We start from the raw sequence: 15886 nt of genomic DNA on the forward strand, positions 1-15886 counted from the left end.
AGTTCAGCAGGAAGACGTTGGAGTAAACACCCCCTCTTCACCCACATTGTCACACAGATACTAGGGACAGGTGTGTGACATTACGCACTGGCTGCAGTGATTTCTGCTCTCTTTTACTGCAGCGGAGGGAACATCAGGCTGTGAGCTATAACAGCTTGTTTTCTGATCATCAGGGCAATGCAATAATATGATCCACGCTCATCCCCTTTAATGGAAACACAGGTGAGGAACAATATTTCAGATAGAATCCAGAATGTATCTGCTCTATGCTTTTATTCAATTGATACTTTTGCGAGTACTAGAATAAAATATTTTGGTGCCAAGATATATATGGCCTTGCATTTTCATTGTCAGGTTGACATGCATTTGACACGCTCTTCTTCTGCAAAAAAGTTATTTTGAAAATAATGTCCATGTTCACAACATTATATCCACATGTTTAAAAAACATGAACATGACGATACTAATATAAGTATCGTAAATGATAAAAAAAAATAAATAAATAACTAAATGAAAGTAAAGATTCTGAACTAAATTGGGAAAAAGTGTTATATTTTGAATGGGACAGATATTCCAAGTGTGAGCAAACGTGTACCGACAGGTCAGTAAACGGTTTCACTGAACAATGGAAACTAAGGAATGAAAGAGGGCATTGATGCAATGTTTGAGTTGTATATTGATGGTGTGTTGTCTCAAGGGACAGGGAGGACTATACTGTACAAACATGGGTGACACTTTGATTGATAGATGGTCAAAAAACAGGACGCGTTTGTCAATCATCAGTAAAGATCATGTGACATCGAAACAGTAAGGCATTGTCAACGGAGAATGTTCGGTCTTGAGGCATGTTTTGTCAAATAGCGCTGCACATCATATTTTAGATTTAGTCAGCAACACAACTGTGGTATACCTAAATATTAAACATTAGTCCCGATAATCGGTGCAAACAGAAGATCATATTTTGTGTTTTGCTTGTGTTCTCAGACACACAGGGAAATGGCACAGGCAGAGATCGTACAGGAGAGAACCAAGAAGCCCGTGGAGGAGATGACAGAGGAACAATTCCTCAAAGACATCTACACGTTCATGAAGAAAAGAGATACACCCGTCGAGAGAATCCCAAATCTGGGCTTCAAACAAAGTACTTATTATATTGTTCATTTGATCAAATTTTGAGATGCAAGTTGTTGTTGTTTTTTAATGCATTTCACTTGTTTAATGCACCAAACAAAGTCCTCTATTAATTCACCATTACAATTATATGGTGTAATGATTATATATTATGTATTTGCCTGTGGATATAAATGACTGATTCTAATTTTGATTCTAATAATTCAGATTTTAAATGATTAGTCAAATGATTGTTTCGTTGATTGACGTAAAATCCAAACCTGTTCAAATCTATCAACCGTTTAATGAGATAAAACCAATGTTTTAAAGCAAACATCACACACATTTATTCCAGCTAAGTTGCTGTTGTTGTAAATTAAACATTTTTGAGTGTACTGACTAAGGACGTGACCTTGCACTCTATCACCATATTCTGATATTTTACAGAACAAACAAACCAATTGAGAATATAACCGGCATATTAACTGTTGCAATTCTAAAAGCCCTACATTCTAATAATGACGTGTATTAAGTTTTGTGTATCTTTCCTTTTTTTCAGTTGATCTATTTGTGATGTTCAAGATTGTCAAAGAATTCGGTGGCTACCACCAGGTAATCCTATATTTCCAATTGAATTATTATTCGTAGTATTGTTAATATTATCACAGTAAAAGTTTATTAAATTTAAAAATGATTTTCATTTTGTCATTAACTAATACTAATTAATACTCTCTCTTAATACTGCTTATAATAGTATTGTTACTTATTAAATCACAACATTAAAAGCCACTAAATTGCCCTGCACTCCTCCAGGTGACTTCCCAGCAGCTGTGGAAACAAGTGTACAACGCACTCGGAGGAAACCCTCGAAGCACAAGTGCAGCCACCTGCACCCGCAGACACTACGAGAAGTGAGTTAACCGATGCGCGTGCATCTGTCAGGCTGCGAGATGAGTGGCGTGTTTTCACAAAGCATTAATCTGATCCCCGTTTGATTTGTGCCAGGCTACTTCTGCCATACGAATGCCACCTAACAGGTATATTGGTGAACGTGTTGCCTCGCAATCCGCCGAAGCACTTCCACTTTGCCAACTACAGCAAAGAGAAAGACGACGGGCAGCGGCCACCGAAACGCAAACTGGCATCGACGCCTCTGCGCCAGGTTGGTGTTATTTTACTCTCAAACAGGATCGCAGTGACACAGCAGTGTTGCTCAACACAAACTTAGACTGATGCAATTATGATTAATAAAAAAAGAAAAATGCTTCTTCACAATAAGTAGTAAATCATTACATCTTGAAGTGGCTGTTAACTGGTATGATATGATACCTTTATGATCATGATTTATTCTGGTGAATAATCTGATTCAGTTCTTTTGTTGCATGAACCGTAGTCTCCGTATTTAAACTCATGAACCGTGATGTTTTTCATAAACCTAACGAAGTGGTTCAGTTAAAGCTTTTTCTTTGATAGTGCATTGAACAATACATTAAAGCAAAAGTTTGGCATGCTGGAAAATATGCTTATTCGACAAATATGTAGCTGAAGCCAGCATCTGATTAGCCTAGCTTAGCATTGAGACTGAGGATGGGCTGAAACAACTAGGTTCTCAAAGGGAACGGATCTGCGTACCAGCGCCTCTGAAGTTGACTAACAACACGATAATCCTGTTTTGTTTCATCCGTACGATTGTAAACATGACAACTTTACGTCCTTTAGTCTCCACTGCTCCCAGTCAAGGAATATTCCAGCACTGACCCCCCCTCAAGCCAACAACTTGTAGTTGATAGAATGTGGGTTTTGTAAAATGTAATATTGTCACTAGTGAGCGTTAGAGGTGCTGGAGGGCAGATTTGGTTGTCTTTGGAAGGAGACCTGGCAAGCCGTTTTTTCGAGTGCCTGCTGGTTGTAGTTTCATATTTAGCATACAAAGAGTGGTATCTTCTCATCCTCTCATCTTCATCGAACAAAGAAGGTGAACAAGGATATTTCCTAAATATTCCCAACTATACCTTCAACTACTGACTGACCATTTATCTTTCCAACAGAACCGTCACAACCTCCAATCAAACCGACATCAGACTGTCTTCCCCGTGACGCCCTACTATCCCCACTTTCACCCCACCCACGCAGTTCTGCCCCCCCATGTCCCTATCCCCTCCTTGGTGTTGCCACCATACAGCCCCCCTGCCCCCAAACCCTGGTTGCCTTTCCCTCCATCTCATCGAAACCCAACAGACGGGGCAAAGGAGCCGCTGGAGCGGTTGCGCTACCTAGCAGAACGGTACAAGACCACATCTGGACTGACTGAGCCTGAGTCGAAGGAGCCTTTGAACCTCAGCGTCAAAGGATCACGGCGGGATGCCAACAGCATCCCCGCCTCATCGTTCACCGCGACTTCATCCAGCAAGAGCCCAAAGTTTCTGAACAAACCCTTCCCTCTGTACACTCCTCATCATCCGCAGGTGGTGAGGGATGATGGGCGTGCGACACAAGATGGCGAAGCGGGTTTAGGAGACACGTCATATTTGCATCCTGTGAAAGCCAGTGAGGCGTACGCCGTCGACGTCAAAGCCACAACTCAAGCAGCCTCAAGCAGCCAGTCACATGTCTCTGCTCCGACACTGAGAGCAGACGAAGTCGCCACCACAATGCCACAAAAACCCAGCTCTCCAAAAACAGAAATACACAGTATCTGGCCAAAAGAAGAAAGAGAGGGGAGTCCAGAAGTAAGGGAGCTCAACTTCAGTCACCTTCTGCCCAGCTTCTCTCAGCAGAACGGAGGCAAGATGGAAATTGAGGTACCGCTGTCTGTCTTTCGCAACTGGCTCCGGCAGTGTGGGTCTTCAGCCGCGATGCTTGGAGCGAAGCAGCTACCTACTCTTCCTCTGCGGGAGGACACAGACTTCCTCCCCACCGACCTGACATTTCACATGAATCCCCAACACCAGAGCTCCGCCGAGGACCTGAGGCTGACGCCAAGGAATTTGCCGAGCCCCATACCAACCACACAGACTGCTGGTGAACACCACAACGCGAGCCAAAATCCTTTCACCGCCTATAGGCCTTTGCATTCAGGCGGTGTTCTGAAAAGTGCAGCCAGCCAAGATGTCTATCCATTTGAGATGAATAAATCATTCATCTCCAAACCCCTTTATTTCTGGGACACATATGCCAAAGAGACCCAGGCCTCCCCCATCCCAGTGCACATTGACTCTATTCCCTGCACAGTTCGGGAAGACATCGCCGCCTCAACGTGCTATAATGAAGACACAGTCCCAGGAGGGAAGGGGGGGTCAGACGGGGGTCCCTCGGCTGGGCTCATGTTGAATTCCAGCTCCACTTCTCTGTTGCAGCTCACCAACGAGGAAATGATGAAGTTGAGGAAAATGATCTCGCGCTCCTTGTGAAGATCAGTTCAGATAATGACACCCCAACACCACTTTAAAGCTTACCCACGTTGCACTGCTCTTTGTATATACTGCATCTTACTGAAGTTATATCATAGCATTTAGTTGTCTCTATATGCAAGTGTGAAATAAGCAAATATGTATAATCTGATGAATAATTATAATTTCCCATCAGGAGCAGAAAACCGTTTTCTGTACTGAATATTACTTGTATAATACATTACTTTTTTTTTAAATTATGTAAATTTAAATAAATTCAAATATATGAAAGTGAAATTTCATGGCTCATTTGTTGATTGTTTGATCCTGTTGTCTTCACACGAGGTGTTTTTACACACATCCAATCCCCTTTCCCCTTTCAGAGTTACATGATATGGAAGAGGCGTATTAAGTGCAAACGCCATTAATTACTTGTATTAATTGCACTTGTATGACTTCATGGAAAAGACTAATTACATATTGCGCAGAGGTAGTGGCCTCAAGCTTAGGAGGAGGTTTGCCCGCCTGCGTCATTACATTTGTAAAGGTTATGTGTTCCTTCAGTGACCGGTAAACAAACAAACACGTTGCTTCCTGTGCACATTAAAATGCGTGGTAAATATTGTCTTTTCTGTGGGAGGAGAGCATTCAAATGTTCTTTTCTCTCCTTGTTTAATAAACAGGGATACACTTTGCTTCTCAGCTTTTATATTCAAATCTTAAAATTGTTAACTTTGGTCTTTATAACTATTTCATTAACAAACGTTTATAGTAAGAGTAAAAAAACAGATAAACAGTGACGTCAATAGACGTCAATTGTGCCTTACTAAGCTTTCCTTGTATTGTCTGTCACAACTGCTATACAGGCGTGTTGTTTTTATTGCTATATTATTATTTTTAATTCAATCCGCAACATGTGGCATCTTCCGGTGTGGGAACAGACACTCCCTTCATTGTATCTATAGACTATTGCATGCAATTTTCTCACCACGAGAGTCCTGTTAAAACGATTAGGACTTATCAGCATTTGATTAAACAAGCCATGTTGAACTACTCACAACTTTACAAGCTCATTCCACTTCACTAGTTCTTGTGTTGTTATAAAAAAAAAAAGATTCTAGTGTGAACCTGCTCAGGCAAGTATTTTATATCGTTATTTCACAGCAGGTTGTTGCTTAACTCAGAGGCCTCTTTGAGGGGGGGGGGGGGGGGGGAGTGAATTTCTGGTGCTACTTGTTATCAAAAGGAACACTGAGTTACACTTTGCCAATATCTCTTTAGTTCTACAAGTCAGAAGAATTGACTGAGCTGAACAAAGCACCAGGCCTTGATTTATGCCTACAAAGCCCTTAGGCCCCTTTAACAGCCTTAGGCGTAGTATTCCATTGGAATGCATGCACTTAGAAGCTTGAGGTTACAGTGTGAGAACATTTATTAACATCCTTAGACACCAGACTTACTGACTCAAGTTAAAAATACTATTACTCGCACTGGGAATAATTCTCTGAACATTTCTGCAGCACTTTAGTCATTTGAACCACACAAGACAACTGACCTGAGAACAGGTTTGAACCACAACTGAAATTGTAGCGTACAGGACTTAATTTATTGATTTGCTTTTTGGAATCAGTCGATACGGAACACCCCTGATTCACTGAACTATTGGACTGAACCAGAACCAGAGCGCAAGTGTTTGAGTTGTATCAGAGGTATCTGTGTGTCAGGCTTCCAGGAGGCGTGGCAATAAGATGGTCAACCTCCATCGTGAGAAGGGTGCATGACTCAGCTGAGACGTGCAAGCATGCCAAACTGCTTCTGTAGCTTCAATACGCAAGCCTGTTTATTGAAGAAGACAACTGGTTCATGAATAATAGTTGGAAAAGTCTTTATAGAGACATGTGCTTCCTGCGTGTCTCTGCATGACTCTTCAATCATCTCAGATTGTTTTGTTCCGATCTGATTAAGGGGCAACAGAATAATTTTTAGGAGACCACTTAGTACGTCTACTGGTCTCTCTTTACATTAACAAAAGACGACAACATCGCTAAACGATGCATTTAATATCTGATCCAAACAGTAAGTTTGTTCCCTGCAGATTTTGAAATGGCACCATTTTTCATGCCCATGTCCGTTTTCCTTGACCGCAAACGAATGATATCAGAACGGTGTCTCACTCCTCCGCTGCCACTGTGGAAGGCTCATCAATAACTGTAGAAAGAGAGAAACACAGACAACTGGAGTACAATGTTAAAACAAACACAAATTGAACTTTGTCAGTTCCCGTCTGTTTCGGTATGTAATACAAGCAAAGCAGGTATATCAACAAGTGAATGTGTTTGTCACAGTTTCTCACACACACACACACACACACACACACACACACACACACACACACACACACACACACACACACACACACACACACACACACACACACACACACACACACGCCTAAATTACCATTCCAGTCTGTACAGACAAGCACACAACACATCGTCGGGTGTGACAGTTGAAATGATGCATATCTGTTAAAAACACAGTTTGAGCTCTGAGGTTGTCAATCGCTCATCTGGGCATTGATTGGTATGAGGATGTTGTACTTTCCCAGAAATTCTTTTGTCAGATCACTTTGGCACGGTCATCAGGGTGTACTGGTGAGCTGCCTTGCCTTTGTCGTGGCGACGAGATGAGATGGCAAACTGGGGTTGCAATCCAGCGGGTAGTGTTTTAATAAGATCAAGCCAACATCAACAAGTTCAGTATGTTGAAAACGACTCCCAAGTACTGCTTTTCACAGATCACTCTTACAGTCAAAATTCACGCCCCCTTTTGCTACGTTCCACCAATCAAACCTGTCTGTTGAATCAAGGATCAGGACAAATCTGGACTCCTAATTAGGGCATGTTCTTATCTTGTTCTGGGCACACAGAACACAGCTCCATGTACGGAACTGTTTTGGTACACTTGAGAGATTAATTACTTTTGTCTGGCCCTGATAGTCATTTCCCAAAAACGATGCTGAGAACCAGAATAACACGTGATGTAACTTGTGTTCAGTTCAATTAAAGTTCAATTCAAAGTTCAATTCAAAGTTATATGATGATTTTCTTCTATACCTTCTGGCAGGAGGAAGTGTATCTCACCTTTTACATTTGTGTTTGAGTGTTTGCTTCATCGTTTGACAAGTCACATTGATTTTCAACAGTACAGTGCCTAGTGACCGTAAGTAGCGTTTTCACACCGCGGTTTAACAGCTTCATGTATGATGAGGCTGCTCGTAATCTCAAAACTGATCATAAACAACTCAATACTTGTACTTGCTTTGTAACAAATGACTGTTGTATTATCTCTGCATGGTACATTTCAAGGCTTGATTAACAATTCATCAGTAGTTGCAAATTATTTTTTTAGATTCAATGATGTGAGATCTATGATTATGTCAAAACTCTACATGCAAACCAGTGACAGGTTTTAGAATCAGCATCTCCATCAACAGCCAGGCAATCTCACCACCATCCAAGTGGTGTCTGACAACTGCATATACAGTAGGGCAGAGAGAGACGCCTCACTCATTACTAGAACAGTGAAGGAAAACAAACATTCCAGATCTTCTTCGAACCATTATGTGTTTGAGTCAAAGAGTCATTTATCTTGGTTGGCGGTGATGTTTATTCATGTCATTGCTGACCTCATAAGTGCATGAAAGAAGACTTTGTGCCCTACGTCATTGTTCATTGTTGCTGTTTTCCATGAGTGAACAAACAAGACATGACATGACAATGTGTAATTACACGTTCTGTCCATCCAGGAGGCTCAAATTCATACAGATGATATATTTTGCCCATCTGTTGTAACCTGAGTCAGTAGCGTCTCCCGGTGTTGAACTGTTTCCAGTTACAACGTAAGGCCATGTTGGACCGTCGCAACAAAGAAGAGATTTCTGTCATGGGGACACTTTGTGAATTGTGTATTTCATACATCCAGGATGAAGTAAATCATATTCGCAAATTCATGCCGAGGTAAAAATGTGAATGGCAGAGGGAGTGTCTGCTGTGGCAGGAGAGCCTACCTTTCCTTGTAGTAGGAAGAGAGCAAAGTGCGGATCTCAACGGATAAATCCGGCACCACAAGACCCTCTCCGGGAGAGGAAGGTGTTACTGAAAGAGACGAGGAAGAAAAAAAAGTAAATTTTCCATTTTAAAGACATAAAACTACAGGTCAAACGTTTTAAACACCTCCCTTTTTGACTGGAAACATGTTGTTGTGGTTGATAAAGGGAAACTTCTTTTACTTTCTTTCTTTCCGGTCTTAATAGATCAACATTTACCGACATCGGTTGCTCCGATCTACATGACGTATTGTTTTTGTCAGCAGTTGGTGGCAACAATGCCCTATTCACTCCGGGAGTGTCTCCCTCAATGTGTCAGGTCTTTGTGTTGGGCAGGATTATTTATCTTTTGTATCTCGCTGTTTACTCAAACCCGCTTGTCTGCTTTTAGGCCTGGCGTCTCTCCAACTTTCTGCAGAAGAGGACGCAAGGTATGCAAATAAGGCATTGCATTCCATGTGTCTATTTATTGTTGACACGGAGAGACAGATTTAGCTGTGCACGTAGGCCGCAGCGATCTGATTTATTTATGGGTATGTACAGAGTGCGAGTCTTAGCTCATTAGCTTCAAGTCGTGGCACATTTTCCCTGCTGGTCGAGGCAGCCATTAGTTCCCTTTCTTTCCCGCGTGACATGGAGATGAATTGTCAGACTAATCGAACTTTGCATCAACAATGGATCGCATGACTGCTTGTATGTGAAAGTCTGTGACAGATCACAACCAGTCAATTCTGCAATTCCTTCCCAGCTCGAAGGAACAAATCTATTTCACAGACAAAGTCAGTGACTACCTGGTGAACACAGCGGAGCATTGAGCTGCTTACAGATATTTCCCTGGTGGGCAAAACAGGATTTAAAGTAATGGGAATATTGGAATTACAATGAAAGATTCCAGAGTCTGCCAATAGATTTGAATACATTCATAAAATGAATGAAAACAAAGGAAGGACTGTAATTTCAGCGTGTCGGTTTGTGTCACACTACCTATTTCATGGTACAGCGATCCCTGCTTCACTGGAATGACTTTCTTGGAGCTCTGCGTTTCAATCTTCATGAGTTGATCACAACACTGCTTCCACTGGCCTGCAACAAATACACGCATGCAGTGATTTTCAAAGCATGATAATGGCAAAGCTTTACTGTAATAGCAGGTTGTCTCTGCAATTAATTCTTCTGTGAAATCATATTAACAAGTTGTCAGTATCGCAATACTAACAATGCAGGATAACACATAGAGGAGGCCATAGATACAATGCCATACCTGCTATACCTGTCATACCTGTCATACCAGGCAGCGCTTGTCGTTCACAGCGTTTGAGCACATGCAATGTGTTCTCCGTATTCTACATATTGAGGAACTCTGATTCTCATAATTGTCTTTATGTGCTGTGCTGGTGTCTTTGAGTCAGTTTTGAATGTGTGCTGCAAGCACACAGCTGTAAATATCAAAAGATAATCTCATATCAAGGATGATGAGGACAAACAGCTCCCATACGCCCCGGAAATAACCCCTTTAACTGAAATTAAATTCAAATTAAGGAGGAGTTTGCAGCCAAACAAGAGAAGTGATCTTTGCAGGAGGAGAATAGCTGATGAGTAAAGAGAACTGAGATGTAGTTCCCACACATGTTGTTTGTGAGCGTGCATCTGTAAAGGCCCGATGAAGGCCTTTACTGTACTAAACAGTTTGCATTCGGGATGTACAAATGATTTCTTTCCAAAGTGAAATGACAAATGCGAGGCGGTCGAACGGGAAACAAAAGATTGCTGACAAACAAACAGACCCGTGTGGGTTTTTTTTCCTGTTTATTTGTAAATTCTGTGTCTGTAGGTGGAGAGCAATGTCAAACCGGAGTCAAAATCCTTGTCTGCGTCCGCGTACGTGGCCAATAAAGCTGATTCTCATTCTGAAACCATCACACATTCATTCATTATTCACACAATAGTACTTTGACAGACACATTCTCAAACCTGTTCTGTCTGCAACAAGAGGAAATAAAAAAGATGTTAGACTTTAACGGAAAATATAATTGCTTCCTGCAAACACTTCCTTATTAAAGAAGATGTATTCCTTTCCTTAGTACTCTGAAACACACTGAAGCATGAAGGAGGAGGTACAGGGGCTCTTGGTTCAGACACTCTGAGACTTGGAGAAATGAGAGAAATGCTAACTGTTTTTCTGCGTCTGTGAAGACGTGAAGTAAATGTTAATGTATTCCACAATGTACAGATTCACGGACAAAGAAAGAATGGGTTGCCGTCAAATTTGCCACATTCACTATAGAGGTGATAATATGTCACTGTTTTGTTTACAGCTTGTTTTCACTTCCCCCAAGTTGCCCAAAAATAAAAACAGAGCCTTGCAGGTTACTCTTTAGTATGTCTGCCGATCCCTCATGAATCAGGTGATTCATACACGCTGTAGCCGCAGTTGGATGGGAAGCCAGCCAGGGATTGCATCAGTTACACGCAGAGCAGCTATAAGACACTGGGAATTATTCGACAACATGTAAAGTTGCTCTTAAACTTATAACAAAAGAAACGACTGCTACGTTGTCGAATGGTGGTGCTTGGAGGCAAGTTCCTGCTTGAATGTACATGGGAAAACAAATACAACTCATCCACTGGATGACTCAAAAACTGGAAGACTTTGTATTGTCTCAATGCCGTACAACTAGGCAATTCGTTCTGGCTACAACTTTATTGTTATGTTCGGGCGTCACCATAATTGCCTGGAAGCTGTAGCTGGCACCAGCCACCAGCCTAATAGACGGACATTAATACTAATTAACTACTAGACAATAGAGACGTGACTAAGTTCATACCACACTAGTATGTCACCAAACTCTGTAACTAGACAGACAGATCTATAGTTGAATAAAAAATTAAAATGTTCAACCGTCTAGAAATAAATAGTGTTACTTTTAGGTCATACTCACAAGAAGAGGAAGTACTGACAAGTAAATACTGACTCCGTCAGACAGCAGACAAATATTTAGTTTGTGACACATTTATAAAACGACATGCCTCATTCACCGATGCCACGAACATGAAAGAATGCCATGAAAGAATGCCATCTTGTAGGTATCAGCAGGTTGCCGTTTAAATAAGCACGCAGCCTGATAACAAGTCACAAGTCAATGCTGCCAACCAAGAAATAGTCTGACACAAAACCACTTATTGACTCTTTGGTTTACAGATCAAACTGTCTTTAGACTGAGGGGAATTATCATAAAGTTGATTTTCTTCAGTGCACATGTTGTTCTAGGCCAGGGGTCTCAAACTCATTTTCACTCCGGGCCACATCAGCATCATGGCCGCCCACAAAGGGCCGGTTGTAAATGTAACTACTCGTAACATATTGTTAAATAACTGTCTCTGCATTTGATTATTGTTTATTCAAGTGTTAAAATATTGTACATGCAGTTATATAAATGTAAACATATATTTAAGCACATTTCTGTTATTATAACTTAAATCCTTTTAATTTAGGGTTAATAAACCCACATTACTCTGTCAAAGATCAAACTATTAAAGAAAATATCAAAGACAAATATCAAACACAAGTTATTACAATAACTTTGTTCAAAGCTTAAAATCCTTTCAAGGGTGTGTTTGCTGTGTTAAAGTATCTCATCATTATGACTTTCTATCTCATCATTTCGACTATGGGGATATTTATATTATCAAGTCTAACTTAAAAAAAAAAAAAAATAAAAATATTAAACTTTTTTTTCTTTTTTGCTGGCGGATTCGCGGGCCACATAAAATGACGTGGCGGGCCGGGAGTTTGAGACCCCTGTTCCAGGCAGTCAGGGCGTAGCAAAGCACATTTTAATAAATAGTGACGCTTCAGCAAACACTTATTTCTTGGCCGGTGGCCACCCTTTGCTTGGAACTGAGGTTGGCTACAGTTCAGTTTTGTGAATCAATGCCTCATTCATGTTATAGACGTGTTGGCCTCGGCCCAGCGCTGCGTGCCTTCAGGCGCTTTCGTGATTAGCGTATAGGTTACATCCTCTCCTTGATGCTGTGTGCTGATATGTATACTCTGGCAAGAGGCCGGATCTCTCTCTGGCACGCACACAATGGTATCCTGACAGAGAAAAACAAATTCTAAATGAATAATAACTCCTCATAACTGTCATCATCTGATCATCTGGATGGAATTGTCTTTGATGCACATGGTGACGTACAAAAGGTGTGTTTTTTATTCTACAATTTGCCAACTGCATACATAGCTAACTTGTCTATTGACAGTAATTCAGTTTTAACTGCCATTTAACTGAAGCCCACAGCATCAGAGTACATTAGAATATGAGCCGCCCATACGGACTATATCTTCTTAACCTACAGTAGGGGGCGGACCCTCTTCAAAGGGCCACGAGGTACATCTGGGTTAATGCAACAGGAAATAAGGAAATAGAAAGTTCTGCCACACAAATCTGTATTCTTCTTAACCACTGCTACCAAGTTGTAAATCATATAAAACATTTGTACCGGGACACACTACTCGTACTTCATAAGCCTTTCCAATGTTGTGATGTAAAATCTGTGGCTTGCAACTGTAACTGCCTGACAGATAAATGTAATGAAATAGAGTAGAAGTACAAAGTAGCACATGAAAGCACCCAAGTAAAGTTAAAGTACCTTAAGATTGTAGAAATAGTCGTAAAATACCGCAGTAAATGTACTTGAATACTTTTTACTATACTTAAAAAGTTAACAATATTAAAATAGTCCCCATTACAGCAGGTTTCCTCTCGTTCTTCATTAATTCAGTGCACCCTGTAAGCCTCGGCCTGCTATTGTAATCAACATGGGCAATGGTGTAACTGAATCCATCTTTTTATTCATAAGGCCGTGCTCATTTAGAACAAACCTTTTTAATGGGGATTACTAGTAATGGCTTGTCCTCAGACTCCAGGTCTTCTTGATTCTGGTAGCAGAAAACACTTTGGCCCCTGAGGACGCCGAAGACATTTTCACAGCAATTAAGGTCCCCTCCGAGCTGAAATAGAGCCGAGAATAATGTGATACAGAGATTACTAAAGTGGATATATTATTTTTTTAAACGAATCACAAGGCAGGGTAATATATGAAAATGAAGTCACCTTAACCTCGAGCTGGCCACTTACGATCGGATGATTCATGCACAGAGGTTGAGCTGCTAGGCGGCAGCACATACTGCCATACAGAGGCACCCAGAATGGATTATCCTCTGGAAAAATAAATAGATTAGGGATTCATTTTCAGGAAGAGAGGAGGAGACAAAAAAGAAGGAGAGGAAACAAGAAGAAGAGATCATTTGTAACTCACCTGTTGCTGCTAGAGACAAATCACGCGTCTTGAAACCTTCCTGGACGTGTTGGATTCTCAGTGTTGTGTGAGCCAGCAGGTTATACTGAGGCCCCCTGCAGACAGAAAGCATTGGGCAAAATCAAAGTGACACTCAGTTACAAAATACGTCCCGATAGTTTGCCTTTCAGGGAGAACTGTCATCCTCACAGTGCTGACAGGTCCGGGGATAAAGGAGGCGACACACTTCCAGGTGTTGCATTTCCTCCACTGGATCCACAAACAGCTGCAGACTCAAACGCAGCGCGGATCTTCTTCCCCGAGGAGCATCCCACTGTGGCCCCCAGACAGCTCACTCTCCTGGGTCCTAGAGCCCCCGGGGAGAACTCCTCGACCGCACAGCTGCTGTACAGCTCGACGCGAAGCTGAAACCCTGGACATTTATACAAAGACGAACAAAAGTGGCTCTTTAGTGGGATTGGACAGAAACTGAACCTCTTAAAATACAACAAACTGTCAAAACAAGTGACTTACAATATAGTGCCTTCAAAACAAATGTCAGTTAGAGTCCTGTCCACCATCACCAGATCGGTTTCATGTATCTCTGTGCCACACTGAAGCAGGCAGAAAACAGCACAGCGCTGTAGCTCTGCAAGTAGAAGCAGAGAGTACAAACTGCAACTGATTCTAAAGGTCTTGATGCATTCCCTCTCATGGTTTACATTCACGCAGGTCTTTTTAAGTGCACTTTTAGAAACGTTTATAGAAATGATATCTGGCATTATGGTGCGATAAACACAGCTTTATTCATTCACATTTGTGCAATCAGTTCCCTTGATAACAGCATCCTGACTCACCTCCTTTGTTTTTGAAGTACTCTGAGTCTTTCCACATCAGTGGGATTCGCAGGTCTACAGAGTGAATGTTATAAAGTAGGTACAAGTATTCTTTTATTTAAAAAGAAAATTAAACAAATTGTGGCAAGATGATTGGTCAACACCCACCTGAAAGGGATATTTTCCCCAAACATGGCAAAACATCGTCAGACGGCCTGCGGTGAAAATAACAGTTCATCAATTTAACGATCGACACATACCTAACACGCATGCTGACATCCATGAACATAAGAGTCAAACAGTCAAAGCATGATTGCATTTTTAGTCACGCTGGCCACGTTGGCCCAGACTGAAATCTCTCAACAGCTATTGGATGGATTGCCGTGCAACTTTGTAGAGACTTCATGGTCTCCAGAGGATGAAGCCTTATTACTTTAATGATGCCCTGATTTTTTCATCGAACACAACCAGCAGGTCTTCATTTAGCCACTGAAACAGCTCAACATCGAGTTGGATTTGTGCTAAATGTTCATGGTTCCCAGACAATGCATCCTAAAGACTGAACCTCTGACTTCTCCTCGAACTTTGCATACCTACTAGGGGTGGGGGAAAAGATCAACACAGCATAGTATCGCGATATTTTGCGTGGCGATATTGTAGCGATACACGGACGCAAAGTATCGATCTTTTATTATTTAAACTATAAAAAAAACGTGATTGGTAGGGAGTTGGTCAAAACACAGATAGAGACATCTGGCCTCACAACGGGGTTACATCTGCCAACAGTAGCCGGCTCATGGGGAGAGCGCAGCGCATAACTGTCTCTCTGCCCTCGACGTCCATGCATCGCAAGTTATACTGAGTTATATAACTTATATCCTACTTATATAAGTTATAATTCATATACTGAGTCCACACGTTTGCATTTAGTTAAGTTGGACTGTGTAGTAATACAAACAGTTCAGTTTGTCAGGTTCATGCAACATTTATGACATTGTTGGTCAGTCTGTCTGCTTGACAATCATATTCTGCTGCAATAAAAATGATTGAAGTGAGATGAACAGACTGAAAACTTTATCTTATTAGATAAAACATGTTGACACAGTTTTCCTTTGGGGACATCATTTGAAGTTGAAAAAAGTAAT

At 41.3% G+C, this 15886-nt stretch overlaps 1 protein-coding gene across 1 annotated transcript; it reads right to left on the minus strand.

The window, feature by feature from the left end:
* Nucleotides 1-6700: 6700 nt before the first annotated feature.
* Nucleotides 6701-15020, minus strand: LOC306792284 (rhotekin-like; the record flags this gene model as incomplete). The annotated part of the gene is made up of 12 exons (XM_079289357.1): nt 6701-6707; nt 6960-6968; nt 8569-8656; nt 9592-9690; nt 9887-9950; nt 13490-13618; nt 13722-13828; nt 13927-14021; nt 14116-14394; nt 14440-14554; nt 14763-14816; nt 15002-15020. 12 exons carry the CDS (start codon nt 15018-15020, stop codon nt 6701-6703), a joined length of 1065 nt encoding a protein of 354 aa, XP_079145483.1.
* Nucleotides 15021-15886: the final 866 nt, after the last annotated feature.

This window comes from Melanostigma gelatinosum (genome assembly GCF_949748355.1).
Source record: "Melanostigma gelatinosum genome assembly, chromosome: 18".
NCBI classification, from domain to species: Eukaryota; Metazoa; Chordata; class Actinopteri; order Perciformes; family Zoarcidae; genus Melanostigma; species Melanostigma gelatinosum.